Below are 23,071 nucleotides of genomic sequence, written 5' to 3'. Positions count from 1 at the left end.
CTTTTTATGTCAGATAAATGCTGATCTTTGGATCTTTCTATTCATCAAAGAAACCTAAAAAATATATACTCAGCTGTTTTAAATATTGGTAATAATAATAAGTGTTTCTTAAACAGCAAATCAACATATTAGGATGATTTCTAAAGGATCATTTGACACTGAGGACTGGAGTAATGATGCAAAAAAAAAAATCAGATTTGATCACAGAAATAAATTACATTTTAAAAATATATATAAATAGAAAGCAGTTATTTTAAATAGTAAAAATATTCCACAATATTACAGTTTTTGCTGTATTTGAAATCAAATAAATGACAATAAAAACATTAAAAATCTTACTGTTCAAAAACTTTTGACAGGTAGTGCACAATGTAAAATAAAGCAATTAACATTCAGTGAATGACGCACAAAAAGAAGCACATGTGCTTGAGAATGTAGAATAAATTCTTTATAGCTGTTTAGGTAAAAAGTGTATTGTTTTCCAATTCAAAATCCTCTTTATTTACTTCCCAAATCGCATTCCGCGTCTTACGTAATTCCCAATGTAAAGGGAGTCATCCTAAAATCCCGTGAACTCTCGCGATACCAACGAGAAGGAGCGAGGGAGGGGGGAAGCGCGTTTCCCAGCATGCATCTCGAGTCAGTGCGGAGGAAAATGAATTCGGCCATGTCGTGCTAAACCCAGGCTGAAAGAAAACGACATCGAATTAGCGAAAAACATCCATCAGTCCGATAAAACCTTACGCAAAGAAGATCAGAGGAGTCGAGCAGCTGCACAGGAGTGAATTCAAGCGGAAAGATGAGCGGAGGGACGCCTTATATCGGCAGCAAGATCAGTCTGATCTCAAAGGCCGAGATCCGATATGAGGGAGTTTTATACACGATCGACACTGAGAACAGCACTGTAGCTCTGGCTAAAGGTACGCACAATAAACGCAATCTGAATTAGACGTATGTGCACTAGTATGTGCAAGTATATATAGACTTACACAGAACAAACCTAAGAGAATTCTATTGTAGCCTTGGCGAAATATACACAGTGTATATGGGCCATTCTACAGAATTGGTTCAGAGTATTTTTATTTTATTTATTTTTTTGTATGTATGCAAACTGTATAATATCCGAGGTACACATTTCTAGTAATTGTGCAGTTAATTCTCGTATTGTATTTACAGAAATTTTTAGAATATTGGTCCTCTCCCCAAATTTGTTACTTACTAATAATTAATTTAATTGGAGGGTTATATTGACCGATTACGATTTTGCTTACATCTACACTACGAGTCAAAAGTTTTTGAACAGTAAGATTTTTTAAGTCTCTCTGCTCACCAAGCATTTATTTGATTCAAAGTACAGCAAAAACAGTAACATTTTAAAATATATTATTAAAATATATTTTAGTATTTAAAATAACTGTTTTCTATTTGAATATCTGTTGAAATTTATTTTTGTGATCAAATTAGAATTTTTAGAATCAATGCAGTCTTCAGTGTCACATGATCCTTCAGAAATCTTTCTAATATGCTGATTTGCTGCTCAGGAAACATTTCTGATTATTATTATAAATATTTAAAACAGTTGAGTACATTATTTCAGGATTCTTTAATGAATATGAAAGATCCAAAGATCAGCATTTATTAGAAATAAAAAAGCTTTTGTAACATTATACACTATACCATTCATACTGTGCTTTTATTTAACAAGGATGCTTTAAATTGCAGGTGATGATAAAGACTCATATTCTATTTCAGTTAGATGCTGTTCTTCTGAACTTTCTATTCATCAAACTGGAAAAATACTACCCAGTTGTTTTCAAAATAATAATAATGTTTTTTGACCAAATCAGAACATTAGAATGATTTCTGAAGGATCATGTGACACCGAAGACTGGAGTAATGATGCTAAAATTTCAGCTATGAAATCACAAGAATAAATTACATTTTAAAATATATTTAAATAGTAAACAATTATGTTAACCCTTAAAGACCTAGAACATTTTTGGGGCACCTGTATATTTATTTGTTTTTTCAGACCTATTCTAGCAGTCAACATCAATTGTCATATATCATTATAATCATAAGAGCTTGAACTTTAAGTCTAGACAATTTTCCTTTTGTTTTCTCTAAAAATTAGTGAATTTCCAGAATTTTAGCAAAAAAACGCTACCAACAATTGGGTGTTTTTTACTGTGTACTCAAACAAAAACTCCTGAAGTTTGGATTTTTTTTTCTTTAACAATTTGTATTTAGGTGTTTTACACTTCCAAATAAAATTTTGTCTTTTGTCTGGCGCTTTTCAGTGAAAAACAGGCCCATTTAGTTTATTGACAATATAGACCTGTCCAAAAATGTTTCAGGAGTAAAGTCATAGCAGAAACAGTGTTATATAATAGCAAAACACAGTAAAAATAATTTACTTTTTCAGATAAATATATTCTTAGTCCAAACAATAAACACAAACAGTGTAGAAAGTAGCACAAGACAAATTGCACAAATTGTCTTGTGCAACAACAACAAAAAAATAAACAGTCCAAATTATTCACAAACTTCACGCAAAATGAGAGAGAAATATACAGAGTGCAACCGAAAAATAGTGCAAATAATCTTTAAAAACTATGTAATAATTAGTTACATAATATAACAACCAAATAGATGGATCTGCTGGCTGTATTTTACCGGGAGATCGCTTGGTGACGCGAAAACCTACACTCCAGTGCTTTATCCGATATCTACTGCTGTTTCATCCTTGCTTTTGGTTTATGTCAAAGGGCTCTGTTATGAGTATTTCTGTACATTTTCAAAGAATGCTGTCATGCAAATGTGTTATTTTGTGTTTGTTTTCATGCAAGCAAGACGCACTTTGCTTTCACTTTGTGTTTGTTCAGATTTGTAAAGAAACGTGGTTCAAAAGACCAAAACCTATGTTTATTGGTAGAATAGATGACAGTTTGAACCAATCGGGGGACAGGGGTGGGACTAAGCATCAACAATCGTCCCTGTTTGGCTCAGAGAACCGAAACGTATTGATTTCATCTGACAAATCAGTGCTGTGGAAATGTGATGACGTAATGAATATCCAAATGAGACAAATGCGATATCACTGAAAAGAGTAGACTCTGTACATTACGAGACTTTTTAAAGCATTCAAATTGGATTAGCGGTTCAAAAGTTATTAAACATTAAAGAACAATAGCTATTTTTAGCCGCCGCCAGCTGTCTCGGTCTTTGAGGGTTAAATAGTAAAAATATTTCTGTATTTTGCTGTACTTTGGATCAAATAAATGCAGGCTTGGTGAGCAGAAGAGACTTCTTTAACAAACATTAAAAATCTTTTGACTGGTAGAGTACTTACACAGGATCTAGAGGAATAATAACAACATATTGCACCTTTTCCCCTTTCGTTTTCTCCTCCAGTGAAGTCCTTTGGCACTGAGGACCGTCCTACGGACAGACCGATCCCACCTCGAGATGATGTCTTTGAATACATCATATTCAGAGGAAGTGACATCAAAGACCTGACGGTGTGCGAGCCACCCAAACCCACCTGCAACCTTCCTCAGGACCCCGCCATCGTGCAGGTGAGCCTCACACGTTCAGGTATATCTGCAGAACAGAAGGTAGAGTGAATATTGACCCGGTTTGTTCTTGTGTTTGTGCACAGTCCTCTTTGTCAACCACCGCCGGTCCCACGGCTCCTTCCTTCCAGTCGTACACCCCCTTCAGTCGGGGCCCATACAGCCAGTTCAGCTCCAGTCCGCTGGTACCCCAGCCGTTCGGAGCGGCAGTCACTGGTGGTGAGTTCACACTTGCTCTTGTACCTTCAAGCATTGGAGATGGTGTTTAGAAGAGAGTGCACAAACAATTTGTCTTTTAGAATTTTTGCCAGATATCAAATTTAAATATTTTTAAGTGCTTTAAAGGATTAGTTTACTTCAAGAACAAATGTACAGATAATTTACTAACCCCCTTGTCATCCAAGATGTTTATGTCTTTCTTCAGTCATAAAGAAATCGTTTTTTGAGGATAACATTTCAGGAATTTTCTCCATAGAGTGGACTTGTATGGTGCCCCTGAGTTTGAACTTCCAAAACGCAGTTTAAAATGCAGCTTCAAAGAAGAATGGTCTTATCTAGTGAAACTGGATCTGTAATTTTTCCAAAAAAATTCACAATTTGTACACTTTTTAACCACAAATGCTTGTTTTGTCTAGCTCTGCGATGTGCATGCGTACTCTGTGCACTCTGGTTAAATACAGTTAGGGCATTTTGGAAAAACTCCCATCTCATTTTCTCCAACTTCAAAAGTGTCCTACACCCTGTTTTACCTTTTTTTTGTAAAGGGCATTTGACCTTCTTTGTGCATTCACTTTGTAAACACTGGGTCTTTACTTATGCAGCGATGTAGGGCGATTTTAAAGTTGGAGGAGAAAATAAGATGGGAGTTTTTCAACATACCTTAACTGTATTGAACTGGAGTGTACAGAGCTAGACAGGATGAGCATTTGAGGTCACTATATAAATATATATATGAGGTCAGTATTTAAATAAAAACTTTTTCTTTTTTTTAAATGACACATTGTTTCGCTAGATAAGACCCTTCTTCCACGGCTGGGATTGTTAAGGGCCCTTTGAAGCTGCATTTAAACTGCATTTTGGAAGTTCAAACTCGGGGCACCATAGAAGTCCACTATATGGAGAAAAATCTTGAAATGTTTTCCTCAAAAAACATTTTTTTTCATGACTGAAGAAAGAAAGACATGGACATTTTGGATGACAAAGCGGTGAATACATTATCTGTAAATTTTTGTTCTTGAAGTGAACTAATCTTTTACAGGCAAAAACCATGCAAGGTCAGTTTTGATCTATTTTGCTTTCAGAACAGAGCTTTCTTTCAGACTAGTGGAAAATAATCATCCGAAATACACATGTAAGATTTATGTTATTGCACTTCATCTATTTGCATCTGCATATTTCAATTACATTTCATAACTTTTCTGTCAAAACAAGTCCTAAAAACATTTTTTTCTTGTGTATTTTCTGATGGAAGGATGAAGAGAAATCCAAAATTCAGTACATTTAATTCTAATATGTAAACAAAACCAAACAAGAAGTTTGAGATTTGGTGCATATGTAGTACCTGTCTGCATATGTAAACAAATTTCAGAAAACTCATAATGCGAAACAATTTTTATAATGCATATCAACTGATAAAGTGTGGTGATATCTACTAGTAATTTCTATTTCTTTCTTCGGTAGAATAAATAGAATAAGTTCTATTAATTTTTCCCCCTCTCTTCACCTGTGTTGTCTTGCATTGTTCTTATAGTTTAAACTTTCCTGTTCTCACTGTTGAAGTGTTCTTTGCTACTGATATGGCATAAAAAACAGCTCAAGTTACGATGATAGATGGTCATTTATTTCGGATAAATGTGACTCGAGCACAAAACCAATCATAAGGGTCAAAGTTTTGACATTGACATTTGTACGTTATCTGAAAGCTGAATGAATATGCTTTCCTTTGAAGTATGCTTTGTGAAGATAAGATGTATTTGGCTGAGATACAACAATTTAAAAATCTAGAATCCGAGGGTGTGAAAAATATGTATTGAGGAAATCAAAAATTATGTTTTGATATTTACAGTAGGAAATTTATAAAATATCTTCATGGAACATGATCTTTACTTAACATCCTAATGATTTTTGGCATAAAAGAAAAATCAATCATTTTGACCCATACAATGTATTTTTGGCTATTGCTACTTAAAACTGTTTTTGTGCACAAATATGCTTAGATAGACAGACAGTATATATTCACAAGTGCATATTAAATGGCACAGATATAACAAAGTCGACCCTTCTTGAGCCCTGCCTTAAAACCTTTACTACCACTGTTGCCATCAACTACATTATCAGTTGAGATTTTGCTCTTTTTCACTTTTTTGCAAGTCAAATTTTCTGCAAATACAATAACACTTGCCTGGAGAGGATGCACAGAATTCTTTCCCTAAATGAGCATTGGTTAAGTGGATCGTCTAGAAGGGTTGACTGTATAAGTGTCTGGCTATGACAAAAGCTTCGTATGAGGGGTTTTCTCCGAGTGTGTGATGTGTTAAAGCCCACACTTAAAGATGTGCACTTCCTCCCCTCACAGGAAGCAGCTCAGGTCCTGCGTTCGGTAGCGAGGCGAGCACTACTGCCCCTCTGTCCCAGAGCACTGCTCTTCCCCCGCACTCTCGCTCGCTGAGTGCTACCAAACCCGAAGGTAACCGGAGAACCGACGCTATCGTGTGGAAGAATGGCTTTAGTGTGTTCGTCTTTTGGTCCGTAATTGCGCAGGATTACAGCATGTGTCTTTACCATGTGATGGTTTGATGACTCGAGTGTCATTCTTCTCTGGTCTGTTAGTAAATTGTGTTCTTTGAAGACAACATGAAATTAAAATAATAACTGGTAGTCTTATTGTGCGGTGTTCATCAGTGCACATTATTGTAAATAAATGGTTTTTTTTTTTTTTTCATTTTTAATTAAATTGCAAGAACTTCTATCCTTGAAACAGCATTTCTATTGATTTAAGCAACGCCAGACGAATAGTATGGTATTGACTATATAGTAATCATAACCTGGTTAGGGATGCTCATTTTGGTTAATTTTCCTGACCGACAACCGCTGCTCGTTATTCGAACGTTAACCGTTAACTGATAAAATTAGAATAATAAATTAGTTTAAAAAGTAGAATGCACGAGTATCTGTGATACATAAAATACAAGCGAATGTTTTATTTCCACGAGCAAACAGCAGCACATGGAGCAACAACAAAAACTGTATTCACATATACTCTAATTATCACGCATCACGGATTTCAGTTCTGCTGATTTCTACACGTTTGCGAACTCTCGTTAAAACAAGGAAAGTGTAGACATGAAATAAGAGATTAATTGTGCAGTGTAAAGGTTATTTTATTTCTTTTTATTAACTTTGTGGGATTGCGATGAACAGTGACAGCTTTCCAGTGATTGTAAGGGGAGCGCCTTTTGCGCACTTTCTAGACTATAATCCATTCAGAATTTGAATACATTCACTCACGGATTCACTCTCTGATAACCCAATATCCCCACTTGCCATTGTGTTGCATATACTACATCAGTTAACTAAGTGAAGGTGAAGCAGGTGTTTGCTCAGCGAAATATGCCTGTACAGCCACACTGCACGTGTTCACACGCGCATGTGAGTAAACTGATAACTTACGTATAGCATTATTTTTTCTTTCACTATGCAGCAAACGTAAAAAAAAACTGTATATATAAAAAAACCTTTTAAACCGATAACTGAATAATCGGTTAAAATTCTTACGGTCGGTTAACGGTTAAGCGGTCAATATGAGCATCCCTAAACCTAGTGTACACAATCCAATCAAATCTGAATGGATGAATATAAATAAATATAAATGCATTGCAAATGAGGGTTATTTCATGTTGTTTTTAAAGGAATAGTTCACTAAAAATGTACTCACCCTTCCAAGATGTAGATGAGTTTGTTTCTTTATTTTTGGAGAAATTTATCATTGCATCACTTGCTCACCAATGAATACTCTGTCGTGCCGTCTGAATGAGAGTCCAAACAGCTGATAAAACCATTACAATAATCTACAAGTAATCCACACCACTCCAGTCCACTGATAAATGTCTTGTGAAGTAAAAAGCTGAAGTTAAAGACACCAAACCATTGCCTCATCAATCCATAATATTGCTTTCTCATCTGAATCAGGAGAGAAATATGCACAGCACCAATATCAAGCACCACCTTTCAAGCTAAATGAGTCTAAAACAAATGTGGTTGGACATTTTTTTTTCACTGGAGGAAGTGTTATGATGAATTATGGATTCGTATTTTGGCCATGATGGATTTGTTTCTTACATCTTGCCAAGGATTCATTAATGAGCAAGTGATGTAATGCTACATATCACCAAATCTGTTCCTATGGAGAAAAAAATTTTAAATCAGCAAGTTTAAATTACTAGATGAACTTTTCCTTCAGTTGACATTTACCGCGTTAAATGATGCAGAGCTGCACTGATGTTTTCCATCTCCAACTGTTCACATCGTCGTCGTGTTTTGTTTTTTTGTTGCTGATTTTGTGAGTCTGAATTGTGTCCTCTTTTTCAGGTCGTTCCAGCCCATCTGTGGAGCCCTCGAGGAAGACCCCGACCCTGGAGCATGCGGTCCAGACGGCCCCGGTCGCTCCCTCTGCGTCTGCGACCAGTACGGTGGCTCAGAAGAGCCCTGGAACAGCCCGACCCGCTCTCAGTACCCAGAAATCTGCTGAACATCAAGAACAGAAAGGTGAGAATCAGGGCATTGGAAAACATATATGTGACCCTGGACCACAAAACCAGTCATAAGGTTAAATTTTACAAAACTGAGATGTATACATCATATGAAAGCTCGATAAATAAGCTTTCTGTTGATATATGGTTTGTTAGGATAGGACAATATTTGGCCGAGATACATCTATTTGAAAATCTAGAATCTGAGGGTGCAAAAAAATCAAAATACTGAGAAAATCACCTTTAAAGTTGTCCAAATTAGGTTCTTAACAATGCATATTACTAATCAAAAATTACATTTTGATATATTTATAGTATGAATTTTACAAAAAATCTTCATGGAACATGAACTTTACTTAATTTCCTAATGATTTTTGGCATAAAAGAAAAATCAATAATTTTGACCCACACCATGTATTTTTGGCTATTGCTACAAATATACCCCAGCGACTTAAGACTGGTTTTGTGGTCCAGGGTCACATATACTGTGGCTGAAGAAGAGTTTTTCACCTGCAGACATTAATTGTGATTTGTTGTTCAGCTACAGCGTCTGATGTTCAGAAGGTCCCTCGACCAGAATTGGACTCAAACAGGCCTGATAACAAAGACCCAAACAAACGGCACTCTGGTGGTGAGTTGCTTTTAAAACGGCTGTTTAAAAAGCATATACATCACCATGATAAGGACAATAAGCTTTATTTGTGATAATGGTTGTTTCTCTCTCTAGGTCTAGGCGGTGCTCCGCCGGTGAGAAGGGGGCGGGGCAGTGGTGGCGGAGGCGGCGGTCAGCGTGGGCGGGGCAGGTTTAACGGGCGTAGAGATGGACCAATGAAATTTGAGAAGGACTTTGACTTTGAGAGCGCCAATGCCCAGTTTAATAAGGAAGAGATTGACCGCGAGTTCCAAAACAAACTCAAGATTAAAGGTACTGTGTAGAAGAACTGTACCGAGAAAGAAATGTTTATCATTAGGTTTCATTTTAATGTCAATGTTATGATATCATTATGCACTGCAGATGAGAAGAGTGAGAAATCGGAGAAGACTCTGAATGGGGAGGAGAAGACTGACTCGGGTGTGGAGACCCAGAACAGTGAAGGCAACGCAGATGAGGAGGATCCACTGGGACCCAACTGTTACTATGACAAATCCAAGTCTTTCTTTGACAACATCTCCTGTGACGACTCCAGGTGAGATCTCAGCTCTTGCACTAATGTTTTTAGTATATTCATTAGGGCTAGGTATTGACACAGACTGGATTCGATTCCAAGTCACACAACTTGATTCAGTACTGATTCTTTTGTAAATATTTCAGGCACATGTGAATTTTTCTTAAGAACAAGAACCCTCAGATTTAGCAAATTTAGTGATTTACATAAACTACCAGTCAAATGTTTTTGGATAGCGGGATTTCTAATGTTTCGTTTAAGAAGTCTCTTCTGCTCACCAGTCCTGCATTTATTTGATCCAAAATGCAGCAAAAGCAGTAATATTGTGAAATATTTTTACTATTTAAAATAACTGCTTTCTATTTGAATATATTTTAAAAGGTAATTTATTCCTGTGATGCGCAGCTGAATTCTCAGCATCATTACTCCAGTCTTCAGTGTCACATGATCCTTCAGAAACTATTCTAATAGGCTGATTTGCTGTTGAAAACAGTACTTTTGTTGTTGTTGTTGAGTACAAAGATCAGTGTTTATCTGAAATAACAAAAACATTGTAACATTATACAATATACCAAAGCTTGGAGTCAGTATAATTTATTTTGTGGGGAAAGAAATTATACAAATTAATACTTTTATAAGGATGCTTTAAATGGATGAAAATTGATAATAAAGACATTTATAATGTTACAACATGTATTTATTAAAGAAACCTTAACAAATTCTACTATGCCGTTTTCAACATAAAAATAATAATGTTTTTTTTGAGCAGCAAATCAGAATATTAGAATGATTTCTGAAGGATCATGTGACACTGAAGACTGGAGTAATGATGCTAAAAATCTTTGAAATCACAGGAATAAATTACATTTTAAAATCTATTCAAATAAAAAAGTTATTTTAAGTAGTAAATATTTTAAAATGTTACCGTTTTTGCTGTACTTTGGATCAAATAAATGCAGGTTTGGTGACTTCCTAAAAAAAAAAAAAAAAACTGTCCAAAAACTTTTGAATGAAAATGAAGCTGTTTTTATACTAAACTTTTCTACTGTTTGTTTAATACTTCTTTTTTCTTTCATGTTCACTATTGAATTTATAGTATTTTTTGTTGATTGAGAGGAAATAAAAAGCATTTATATAGTGTTTATAATGTTTGTAAAAGCAAAATGCATCTTTTGCTTTTAGACTAAAAGTTTGATCTTGGGATTTATAAATTATTGTTGTTTCATTAAAATGATCAGACAAATTCATGCGATTGATATCTTTAAACTCAGCCCTGATGTCCATAAACGGCACGACAAGTTATGAAACTATGCAATATTCAACTAAAAATTGCTACAATTGTCATATGACCTTACAATGTTCAATTCTCGCAAATGTTATTTAATTCCAGTTTTCTGTAAAAATGTCTTTTTAACAATCTGATTCAACAGTGACTCATGAAAAAGCATCAACGTTCGATCTGTCTTGTCTGACCTGATTCGAATAGGGTGGACATGCTTTTGACTGATTGAGTCATTCTTCATTTCGTGTAGTAATTTGTTGTGGTAAAGTTTAGAATTATCTGTGAATGAATCATCTAATAGGCGTACGCTTTTCTGTCTTTTCTAGAAAGGAGAGATCAGGAGGTGCTGCTGGGAGGTACGGTCTTTTTTATATAGAAATGTTTTAACATGCTGTGTTTATGAATGCTTTTGAAGTCTGAATCATATTCAAGAAATTCAGATGGTGTTGTGCTTATTTCTAAAGATAGAAATGATTATTAATAACCAGTTATTACAATCAGTTCAAACTTTTTTTATTTTATTATTTGATCAGAAAGCTACAAAAATGTCACTGGTTGCATTTTAAATGATTAGCCTACTATAAATTTTGTCATGCATTCATACGTTGAATTTGCAAATTTGTCCATGGCATCTTATTAAGCGGCTGTGTTTATTGTATCAGACTCCAAATGTAGCTCACTCCAAGATGAATGTCACGTAAACATGTTGCGGATTAGACAGGCAGCCTGCCAAAGGTGGATTTTGGGATTGAATCTTGCACAACAACATTAGTGAATGACACACTGTTGAATTGCATTCTGATGTGTTTGTCATCTCAGGGAACGGAGGCAGACCTGGGCGGAGGAGAGGAGGATGAACGCAGAGACGTTCGGTATTCCGCTGCGTCGTGGACGCGGTGGTTTCCGCGGCAGAGGCGGCGGCATGGGCTTCCGTGGAGGACGCGGACGTGCGGTTAGCAGGGGCTCGTTCATGCCCTCCCGTGGGGGCGGAGGCGGATTCAGGGGCGGGTTCAGAGGCGGCAGAGGACGAGAGTTCTCTGACTTTGAGTACAGGGTTAGTATGTCCTCACTTACCACAGTATTGGACTAGTGGAGCCTTTTCCTGTTTCTCATTAGTGGAATTTATGATAATCGAACAGAAACTACAACAAAAGAATTTGAATTCCTGTTTGCTACAATAGCAAAAATCCACAAAAATTTTCAAAGGAGGAAAAAAAATATATTGAAAGGTCAATTACTTGAGTCAAAAGAGAAATTATCATGCATTAAATAGTTTTCTGTAATTGAATGCCATGGTAATAAAATACAAAGTGTAGTGGTATATAAATATATCTATTAGGTTTATTAAAAAAAATAAAATAGTTTGATGTTAATTGCTGTGGAAACGAGTCGTCACAATTTGAGCAAAGGGTCCATCTCAGATATTGGGGAAGTGTGATGTGTTGTACATGGTTACTAAAACTAAAGCTATTCAAACATTTTAAAATGTATTTTTGTTAATATAATATGTATATAAAGGCTCATAAAATTGCTAAAAAATTAAATAAAAAAAATAAGTAAAGGCTGAGTAAAAATACTGTAATAGTATTATCAGGGATGCAAACAGAGGTATGGTCAAAAAGGAGTGAGATTATCGAAGCCTGTGCCCCCGCAGCAAATATCATATTTTCGTTTATAGTCATTTCCCCCTTCATTTTGATCTCTTTACTTAACATTCTACATGGAAATGATACTGTAAATGCTCGACATATGACTGTGATTTTTACTAGAATGCAGTTTAAAGGTTGAATTTAACATATATTTTATTTAGTTTCGTCTAATTGATAGACTAGCCTATTTAAACACTAGAGTTTCACTGAGGTTTCAATGAATCATTGTAGTTTCATTTGTAAATGAAAACAGCTTATTTATCGTCACACATGGGCATAAATAATAATAATAACAATATGGAAAAAACTATCAGTTAATAGAACAATGGATAAATGTCTTGTAGGCCTATTTTATTTGATGTACTGTGACAATAAAATTATTTACAAATGAAACTACGTGAATAATTCACTCGTCATTGAACTACCATATGTGACCCTGGACCACAAAACCAGTCTTAAGTCGCTGGGGTATATTTGTAGCAATAGCCAAAAATACATTGTATGGGTCAAAATTATTGATTTTTCTTTTATGTCAAAAATCATTAGGAAATTAAGTAAAGATCATGTTCCATGAAGATTTTTTGTAAAATTCCTACTTTAAACCTATCAAAATGTAATTTTTGATTAGTAATATGCATTGTTAAGAACTTAATTTGGACAACTTTAAAGGTGATTTTCTCAGTATTTTGATTTTTTTGCACCCTTAGATTCCAGATTTTCAAATAGATGTATCTCGGCCAAATATTGTCCTATCCTAACAAACTATACATCAATAGGAAGCTTATTTATTGAGCTTTCATATGATGTATATATCTCAGTTTTGTAAAATTTAACCTTATGACTGGTTTTGTGGTCCAGGGTCACATATATTTATAGGCTAGTCTGTTAATTAGAAGAAACAAAATAAAATATGTTAAATTCAATCTTTAAACTGCATTCCAGTAAAAATCACAGTCATATAGCATAATCAAAGCTTTATTGTCGATCATTTACAGTATCATTTACATTCAAACTTTAAGTAAGGAGATCGAAATGAAAGGAAAAATAACGAATATAAACGAATGATACAAATATTACAGAAAAAAAGAGGGTCAGTTAATGAACTTACAAGACTGTGGGATGCATAAAATGTTTATTGTGGGCTTATTTTATTTAATGTACTTTATGTAATGTTTATTATTAACTTATTTTTAATGCTGTCTACATCGCGCACAGACTAGCGTAGGCAGCTTCGCATATTTTTATTTAATTATTTAATATTGTATTAATTTCTATAATAACTAATAACCCATAAACCCAGGACATAAACCCTCTTTTTAGGTTGTAATGACACTTCTCTATGGTTATTGGAATGGTTAAAGGTTATATTTAAATTTTTCATACAACAAGTTAATACAAGTTATTAACTTGACTGACTTCTGAAACAGAGGAGGTAACCAATGGCGCTTGAGATTACAATTAAACCAGCAAGTCCCGCCCCACTTTTGGTGTTTGTCAGCGCCGCGCTGCCCTTTCTAAATATCTGTCCGAACCCGGCCCGGGTCGGGTATCCATCATCCTCTATAAGAGCAGCTGGCAGCAGATAGTGCGCAGCCAATTGGCTGACATGCGCAGCTTTCTGAATCACTGTTTTCTTTTCATATAAGTTTCCTATGTTTCATGGACTGTAACGGTGTTTACCTATTTAGTCATTTTATACCCCTGCACCCCCCCCCCCCCCCCCCCCCCAAAAAAAACTCATTGGATCTGCACGATTCACACATGTCCCCCACACAGCCGTGAAAAAGGCGGCATCCGCCAAAAGGCGCGCCGTTTGCATCCCTGTATTATAAACAATACTAAAATAACACTGGTGTTGTGACTACATTCAGGGTTCATACAGATAGTGTAAAATTAAATGTCTTATTTAAAATTCTAAAAAAACGAGATATATATAAATAAAAATATACCAATAAAGAAATGGCAAAAATACGGTGAAGCACATGCAAAGTATTACTACTAAACTATTGCAAATTATACTACACTTTTACTATAGTAAAACCAAGGTTCATTTTCTTTAAGGATTTGTGTTTTTTTTTTTTTTTTTTATAACTGTACTGCCTTTAATTGTTTTCTACTGTTTAAGGAAAAATCGTCATCTGACACAAATGATTCGCAAACCTGCACCAAAGTTGTGATCTGAATCAAATGATTCATGATCCGCACTCTGAAGTCCTTATCTGAATAATGATTCGCAAATCATTTGATTTCGATTGGGACTTAAAACGTGCATTGTGAATCATTTTATTTAAGTCATTAAATTTGCAAAATGACTCAAGAACTCGCTCCGATCTAAATCAAATAATTCACGAACCCGATTTGAAGTTTTTTCATTTTTTAAGAAATCAAACACTTATTTCATAGATACATTGTCTTTCAATAATTCAAGCACTTTTCAAGTACCTCTTCAGAAATGTAGCTATTTTCAAAGGTTTTCCAGGCCTTAAGCACCTTGTACGAACCTTGTATATTAGTATTAGTCAATTTGAGACTTGGCATTTCATCTGGTATATCTGATATATCTGATATTGTAATATTGGGCTTTTTACCCCCAAATTAAACACTTTCTTTTTCTTTAAAAATCTCTAAATGTAAATGCCTTTCTAATAGTCGTCTCTTCTTTTGTGTCTGTTTCAGAAGGAGAACAAAGTGGCAGCGTAGTCCAGCCCGAAGACCAGATCATCCGAACAGCCAAGAAATCTCCGATCATCACCGTCTAGATTAACGCTTTGGTTTTGACTCCTGACTAACGGGAACTGGCTCTCTCTGTTTAACACCAGCGCAGGTCACGCCTGCCTTCGGCTGGACAACGCAGCTTTGAGTTTATTTTCTCCTTTCTTCCTTTTTTAGAAAAAGAAAAAAAAAACATTTGCTGTTTTTTGGAAACGTTTGATCTGCATTCGACACGTTCGGAAGGGAGAATTTGTGTACAAAACGGCGTAAAAAAAAAATCTTCCGTGCAGTGATGATGATGATGACAACGACAATTACAATTATTATCTGCTATTTTTGCATCAACCTTTAGTTCCTTTCGTAATAAACAGAAGGTATTTGATAATATTCAGTTAGGTGTACAGAACCCCGCTGATACTGTGAGCGCTCCTCAGTCAAAACAGCTTTATTATGCCATGTTTTGTTTTCGTTTTTGGATCCGTTCTCATTTTTCGAGGCACCAAAACCCGGTCTAGAAGCTGCGGGGTTTGAGTCAGAACTAATCACATCTATGCTGGTTTTGTGCTCATCCGTAGGTGCTTTTACTTGATTTAATAGATACTAGTAGATTTTGTTTCCTTTAGTTCATTAGTTTAACACAGCTCCCCAATATATCTATTTTTGTGGATAATCTGGTCTAGCAGCAGGTCACAAAAACACCTTGGTGTATGATTGAATGTACTGATGAATTCAACTCTTGTTTTTGTGTCCTGAAGTCCTCTTTCTGCCACTCTATGCAGGTTGTTTGGTTCTCCCTGCCGTTCTTTGTCTTGAAAATGTATTTTGATATTTGAGTGCCAGTTATTCTTGCCTTTTGATGTCAATTATGAAAATGAAACTAAGAGGGCTTTTTGAACTCAACACAAACCCCCCATCACTGTTTAATGCCAAGATCTTCTGGAAAGATCCTGAAACCCTTTAAGTACCCGATTGGATGTGTCGAAATTGTGCACTTTAAAGGTCACACGTGATGCGGAGGCTAAATTCAATGTCATTTCATACCAGAAAGTGACTTGGTTGAATTGTGCAAGGTTTTTAACAATTTACAGTATTTCAGTAGCTCTTCAAAAACTAAAAGGGAGACCAGTTTGAATAAGTGTCTATGATGAGTCCACGAGCCCCTCTATTGTGAATAGTTCTGTTTCCTGTTTGATCCACTTGTATGTTAACGTGTCGTTTCAGGTACCAGCCGTCTCTTGCTCTGTTAACGGAGTGAAGTTTGATCCCGTCTCTCCCCTTTGAATGTCACTGAAGCACTAGTTCCTGCACTGTTAGATGGGAGTTCATTATTTTTGAGTGTGCTTCATGTTTTTAATTTGTGTCTCAAAGATCCAAAGACTGAATTACGGATAACATTTGGAGGAGAAATGCTCTCTCTCTCAGCTGGTTCTGCATTATTTTTCCTCAGCGTTCGCCGTCTTGTCCGTTTCATAGTTTTCAACTACTTGTATTAGCTTAAACGCTCCCTTTAAAAAGCACTACGAATTGCAAAACGCAGGCAGCTAGTGAAACGCAGTCTGACCGATCACTCCGACCAGGGCATGGTGGGAAAGCTCTGAGCGAGTCGCAGATATTGGTGCTGAGCAGCCGGATTTGGACTGGAGCGAGATGCGCAATGAATCCTCAGGCCTGACGCCGCGATGAAGTCGAAGCGAACCTTGTTGAACTGGACAGATGTGCAGAATGTGTCGTGTATTACAAGTGGTCAGAGCTCTGGAGGAATATGATTGGCAAGTTTATGATTTAGTTTTGTTTTCCTGAATTCGAGCAGTTGTATATGGTGTGCTCTTAGAGGGCTTCAAACGGGGCAAACTGAGGTTTTTATTCAACAAGAAAAATAAATAGTTGTTCAGTATCCTCTGTGTGTGTCCTTGTTTTTCTCAATTAAAATTTTTGCAAATGAGAATAGTTCATTAATAGCATGTGCCACTGATCCTATTTTTTTCTTTTGTATTTAACCATGTTAAAATGTTATCCATTTATCTATTAGCTAACAACAGTAACATTTTGTACAGCAGTTATTTATGTGTATTTATTTTTAGTTTAAGGTGTGAGCATTAAAGGATAAGGAAAGATTTTACTCTTAAGGAATTGGGAATGTTTAATTTATTGGTCTTTTTATAACTTCCTCACAGTATGAAAATGTTCACATTGCATTAAATTTAACATACAACCTTTGACTTCAAAAATGTATTACAAAATGTTGGAAATAATAAAAATAATGCTGTATAAGTATTGTTGATGTTATCCAATGCAGTATAAAGTGTTACCAATAAATGGGCTTTTTTTAATACTACTGGGAATATTAAAAAGTACACTAAGAAAATACATTTTTAATTCTGAAAATGATATAAGAAAAATTGATGCAACATGAAAACAAAAGTTATTCTATTCATTCAGAATTTTTTATTCTGGATGCAAAACATGACAGGCTAAAATATTACTGCAGTGATATTAGCATGGGTATATTTGTAGCTATAGCCAAAAATACACTGTATGGGTCAAAATGATTATTTTTCTTTTATGCCAAAAATCATTAGAATATTAAGATCATATTCCATGAAGACGTTTTGTCAATTTTCTACCATAAATATATCAAAACTTAATTTTTGATTAGTAATATGCATAGCTAAGAACTTCATTTGGAAAACGTTAAAGGCAATGTTCTCAGTATTTTGATTTTTTAGCACCCTCAGATTTTCAAATAGTTGTATCACGACCAAATATTGTTCTATTCTAACAAATCAAACATCAATGGAAAGCTTATTTTTCAGCTTACATATGATATATATATATATATATATATATTTTTTTTTTTTTTTTTTATTACACCTATGGCAGGTTTTGTAGTTATTTTTTTCCTAAATACTTTAATTTTCCTTTGCAAAACTATTTTCTTTTTTAATACAATTCTACAATTAATACAGTTCAAAACATGGAACTATTTTGACTCTATAATGTGCTGGTTGAGAAATACATTTCTGTGTAATACATAACTTACATTATGTAAAATTATTTTACATTTCATGTCGGTATTATGTATAGGATATTGACTAAATATTATACTATTTCTTTCAAGAAGGGAAAATGCGTCAGTGCTGCAGTGACCTCCAGATGTCAGTAGTGAAACGCCTCAGTAAAACATCCGACCAGCAGAAGAAACTAATCGACCCGATGGACACAGTTGACACGTAATAAAATGCTGAAATTCATCGGTTCGTTACTGAGAGTTCTGGACATCTGAAGCGGTTTCTCATTTGCAAACGCTTATCGAGCTGAATCGAGTGAGGCGCGTCGATGCTTTCAGTTTCGAGTCTGTAAAATGTCTGTTGTTTTTGTTCCGAAACGGCAGCGCGGAAAAGCGCAAATCAACCAGGAGACAATTCAAAGAGTGAGTGGACATTTCACGGCTTAATACATTTGCAGACACACATACAGTTCGGTTATTTTCATGAGAAATTACCGTATTGTACAACAGAACTCAAAGCTATACATTTCAGTACTAGCGGAAGCGTACTGGACAGGGTTGCCAGATTTTCACAACAAAACTCCGTCAATTGCTAATCAAGACTAACCCAAAACTAGCCCAGTCGCGTTTCGGACGGGGTCCCCCGGTAAAAATCGGGGGGTAAACTACACGTTTTTGGTCAAATTCACATTCCAGTGGCTAAATATCATGTTACTGGGGTCGCTTCAACCCGCGGACATGAGGCAACAGTGTTGAAGCAGCCCTTGGTCTTGGCAACACTGTTGGTACTGGACAACTATTTACGTCATACAGCGCGGTGCGTGTGTTTCATGTTTGTTGAGTGTTTTCGGTACCTTACAGAAAAGCAGATAAGAGCTGAATGTCTCATGGAAGAATTAGATCCGGACCGCTCACCGTTTTTCACCGGAGTCGCTCCCGTCAGTTTGATGGTGCGCGCGAGTGTCCGTTGAGATTTGAAAAACGAATTCGCGCCATTTATGTCCTTCGCTGTGTGAACGCGAAAGTTCCAGAGTCGCGCCTGTTTGTAAATACTCGCCTATTACTATTTAACGACCGATTCAAATAATAATAATAATCATACTTTTTTCTGATCAATTCGAAGTGTAATACCACAAATTTAACATTTAACGTACACTACCAGTCAGAAGTTGAACAGTAAGATTTTAAATGGTTTTAAAGAACTCTCTTCTGCTCAACAAGCCTGCATTTATTTGATCCAAAGTGCAGCAAAACAGTAAAATCATGAATATATATTTGTATATATAATAATATTTATATATTATAATATTTATTTTTACAATTTAAAATAACTGCTTTCTATTGAATCATTGCAGTCTTCAATGTCACATGATCCTTCGGAAATCTGTCTAATATGCTGATTTGTTGCTCAAGAAACATTATTATTATTGTCAATATTTAAAACAGTTGAGTTGGATTTCTTAGATTAATAGAAAGATCCGAAGATCAGCATTCATCTGAAATAAAAAGCTTTTGTAGCCTCATACACGATATAATTCAAAAGCTTGGAGTCAGTGTCATTTTTAGTTTATTTTGATAGAAATTAATAATTTTATTTAGCAAGGATGATTTAAATCGATCAAAAGTGGAGATAAAGACATTTATAATGTTACAATTTCTATTTCAGATAAATGCTGTTCTCCTGAAATTTCTGTTCAAACTTTCTGTTTTCAACATAATAAATGTCTTTTGAAAAACAAATCTGAATTTTAGAATGGTTTCTTAAAGATCATGTGACAAGTAATTATGTTAAAAATTCAGCATTGAAATTGCAGGAATAATTTTAAAATGTATTCAAGAAGAAAACAGTTATTTTAAATAGTAAAAAATATTTTAAAATGTTACTGTTTTTGCTCTACTTTGAATCAAATAAATGCAGGCCTGGTGAGCAGAAGAGACTTCTTTAAAAAACAAGTTAAGCTAGATTTATAGCAAATATTTATTCAACATAAAAGGAAAATTAAAGAGGAAATACACAACTCATAAGAAGCTTATTATTATTTAGTTAGAGGTTTTACAGAATGGGAATTTCAACAAGGAAAAACTTAGTCTTGAGAATTTAAATTTCACAAACGAAATGGAAACGCAAAACTAAAGACATTAAGTTGAACCATATAGTTACTTTCATAATGTGTATCTTTAAGTGAAAAGTTTAAATCACATTTAATTCATACATGATTATGACATTAAAACTGTGTGCTCAATTTACATGCAGCCATCATATTTACATATCAATAGGGTTGGGTATCGTTTGAATTTTATCAATTTCGATTCCGATTCCACTTATCGATTCCGATTCTTCTCGATTCCCAGTTTCGATTCCAGTTTAGTTAAAAAAAAAAAAAAAAAAAAACACAAAAGCCAAACATTAATATATCAAACATGTTTATTTTCAGTGCTAGCTTGCAACATATTATTTTATTACAGGGGTTCTCAACCTTTTTTATATCAGGGCCCCCTTCTTCTTGGGTCAATTTTGCAAGGCCCCCCTATGCCTGACATTTCCTCTAAAGGTGTTTATTTTTGAATATACATATACAGATTTAAAGCACCTAAATTATTTAATTCAGAAATTCTTCACAACTTCAGAGTGCTCTTTCTTAAGTGACTGAATATCTACTGTTTGTATTTATTATAAAATAAACATATAAATTAAAAATACAGTAAATACATAGTAAATCTGTTTATGCTGGTGCTCATATGTGCATAAACACCACTGACCCTTACAAGATCCACCTCTATGGGTAAGCATTCATTATAAAAAACTCACAGGACATTTATTTTGAAAACTATGCAAATATTTCGAAATTTCACGCAAAAATACTATGGATCAGAGCACCGAAAGCATGAATAGTTTGTGAATCACCAGCAGACTTATGCGTGCCTAATGTACGACTCCGATTTACAAGAATGAATACATTAGGCTCGCACGACTTCAATCAAATTCGTTACTATTACTCTGGTCATCTTTGCCTTTACATTAGCGGGAGGGTTTGTTTCATGCAGCCAAGAGATTAAGTAGATACCTGTCTTCCCACGGGGGTAGAAGTTACTTTTATGTGGGCTTTTGCGGAACGAAATAACATACATTCCTTCTGGAGTGGGCGGGCGCAGGACTAAAATCCGTTCCTTGAAGATCTCTAAGATGAAGTTTGCGTGCAGCGGTAGATTTGTCTTCGGTTTTTACAAAGCGTAGACTAGGGCTGGGCGATTAATCGAAAAATAATCGAAATCGACATTCAGAACCTATAATCGTTAAAATTTTTCCAGGAAGATTATTTCAATTACTTTCCCTTTAAAAAACACAAGCACTCCGTTCCGTTATTCCGCCGACATGTCGATGGAGAGCTTAAAAAGTATTTACAGGATATACAAGGGTAATTTTATTTAGAGGAGATACTGCTTATTTTCTACTTTTAATATGAAAAACATTGAAAATTATTTATTTTGTTTCCAATAGTGCAAGTTATTTATTTTCACTAATTTAAGAAAAATTTGACTTTTCGTTTTAAGCAATCCTTGTTTTAATTTCAGTTGTTCAACACTGATGTTCAATTAATAATCATAGATCGTAGATAGTGTGTTTCCTTCAATTATTTTAAAATCAAGTAATGCACCCTTCATCCAAAAATCTCTCGCTTGTAATATGTGAACATATTTACTGTACAAAACTTGTGTCAGTGAACTATGAGGGCAAAAAAATAAATATTATATAAATATAATTAAATATAATTTTATTAATAAATAAAATAATCGTTCATTAATCGTAATCGGGTTGAAATGTTCAATTAATCGAGATTTTGATTCTAAGCCAAATTGCCCAGCCCTAGCGTAGACACACTTTTAAACGCTTACCGCGATCCATCTTATCAACTGATGTTTACATTACCACATAAGGTCCAGGCAGGTTGCACGCGCGGAAGGTCCTGGCAGATCGCTAGATGAAAAAATGCACCCAGGAATCGAAACGAGGAATCGAAATTTTAATTTTATAACAAGTATCCGATTCTTTATCTTAAGTATCCGATTCCAGAATCGGAATCGATTTTCGATTCCCAACCCTACATATCAATACTAATAGAATAATATTTCGAAGTGTTTACTAAAGTCAGACTACTAACTGATTGACTGTTTTCCAGCTGCTGGATGAGAACGATCAGCTGGTGAGATGCATCACAGAGTATATGCAGAAGGGCCGCGCCACTGAGTGTGTGCAGTACGTGAGTTTCATATGTCTGGTTTCTTCAGATGCTTTAGTGCGTTTACTTAAGTATATACTTTATCATCTCCACAGATACCAGCAGATTCTGCACCGCAACATTGTGTATTTGGGAACCATAGCCGACGCCAGCACAGAGATCCGGCCGGAGACGCAGACCACAGAAGACACTGTCAGTTAGATTTGCTGCTAACAAGAATATTGTAAACATGTTATAATAAATGTGAGTGTCCCTGTTGGGGAACATTGTTTTATGTACATAATTTCATGTTTTACTTCAGTGCTTTTATAATAAATGTGTAAACTACAATAAACACTTGCCCCTTTATAAAAGCAGAAGTCATCTTCATTTTCATTAAATATTCAGCTTCAATTTGATGATGCTTTGTTACTAATAAAAGTGTAATTTAGATCCATTTAACATTTTATAGTGTTTAAATCCATACTGCAGAATCAGATTCCATTTGAATCTCTAATGACATTAGAACATATTTACACGTTTTTGTTGTACTTGCTTCATCCTGATTTTCACTGCATTACAGTAATAAAAATAAGACTTACCAAATCATAACACATTACAGTCATAAGAAGTAGAAAATGTGAAATGAATCTAACCCATGACCTTGCATTCTGAGAATCAAACCCATGACCTTGCATCCCAGGCATCAAACTCA

At 35.0% G+C, this 23,071-nt stretch overlaps 2 protein-coding genes across 5 annotated transcripts; both read left to right on the top strand.

Annotated features, from left to right (window-relative positions):
- The first annotated feature begins 645 nt into the window (after positions 1 to 645).
- lsm14ab (LSM14A mRNA processing body assembly factor b) lies at positions 646 to 17,026 on the top strand. Of its 4 annotated transcripts, none has more exons than XM_073850559.1 (11): positions 646 to 920; positions 3,415 to 3,578; positions 3,662 to 3,794; positions 6,151 to 6,261; positions 8,163 to 8,339; positions 8,871 to 8,954; positions 9,051 to 9,248; positions 9,339 to 9,510; positions 11,098 to 11,127; positions 11,591 to 11,825; positions 15,097 to 17,026. In XM_073850559.1, exons 1-11 carry the CDS (start codon positions 800 to 802, stop codon positions 15,118 to 15,120), a joined length of 1,449 nt encoding a protein of 482 aa, XP_073706660.1. In that variant the 5' UTR covers positions 646 to 799; the 3' UTR covers positions 15,121 to 17,026. The 4 variants fall into 4 exon arrangements, with proteins under 4 accessions (XP_073706660.1, XP_073706659.1, XP_073706662.1 ...); XM_073850558.1 differs by having other exon boundaries at positions 8,865 to 8,954; XM_073850561.1 differs by lacking the exon at positions 6,151 to 6,261.
- A 1,306-nt stretch (positions 17,027 to 18,332) lies between these two features.
- ss18l2 (ss18, like 2) lies at positions 18,333 to 22,730 on the top strand. Its single transcript, XM_073851061.1, has 3 exons — positions 18,333 to 18,562; positions 22,318 to 22,394; positions 22,473 to 22,730. Exons 1-3 carry the CDS (start codon positions 18,494 to 18,496, stop codon positions 22,576 to 22,578), a joined length of 252 nt encoding a protein of 83 aa, XP_073707162.1. The 5' UTR covers positions 18,333 to 18,493; the 3' UTR covers positions 22,579 to 22,730.
- Positions 22,731 to 23,071: the final 341 nt, after the last annotated feature.

Source organism: Garra rufa, chromosome 11 (assembly GCF_049309525.1).
Source record: "Garra rufa chromosome 11, GarRuf1.0, whole genome shotgun sequence".
NCBI classification, from domain to species: Eukaryota; Metazoa; Chordata; class Actinopteri; order Cypriniformes; family Cyprinidae; genus Garra; species Garra rufa.
This window is presented reverse-complemented; position numbering and strand designations above follow the sequence as displayed.

Excerpts from the sequence above, each read along its gene's own strand:
- lsm14ab (XM_073850558.1), top strand. The coding sequence starts at position 800 with ATGAGCGGAGGGACGCCTTATATCGGCAGCAAGATCAGTCTGATCTCA. Across the intron at positions 921-3,414 it reads CACTGTAGCTCTGGCTAAAG|TGAAGTCCTTTGGCACTGAG; the intron begins GTACGCACAATA and ends TTTCTCCTCCAG. Across the intron at positions 11,128-11,590 it reads TCAGGAGGTGCTGCTGGGAG|GGAACGGAGGCAGACCTGGG; the intron begins GTACGGTCTTTT and ends TTGTCATCTCAG.
- ss18l2 (XM_073851061.1), top strand. The coding sequence starts at position 18,494 with ATGTCTGTTGTTTTTGTTCCGAAACGGCAGCGCGGAAAAGCGCAAATC. Across the intron at positions 18,563-22,317 it reads ACCAGGAGACAATTCAAAGA|CTGCTGGATGAGAACGATCA; the intron begins GTGAGTGGACAT and ends ACTGTTTTCCAG. Across the intron at positions 22,395-22,472 it reads CGCGCCACTGAGTGTGTGCA|ATACCAGCAGATTCTGCACC; the intron begins GTACGTGAGTTT and ends TCATCTCCACAG.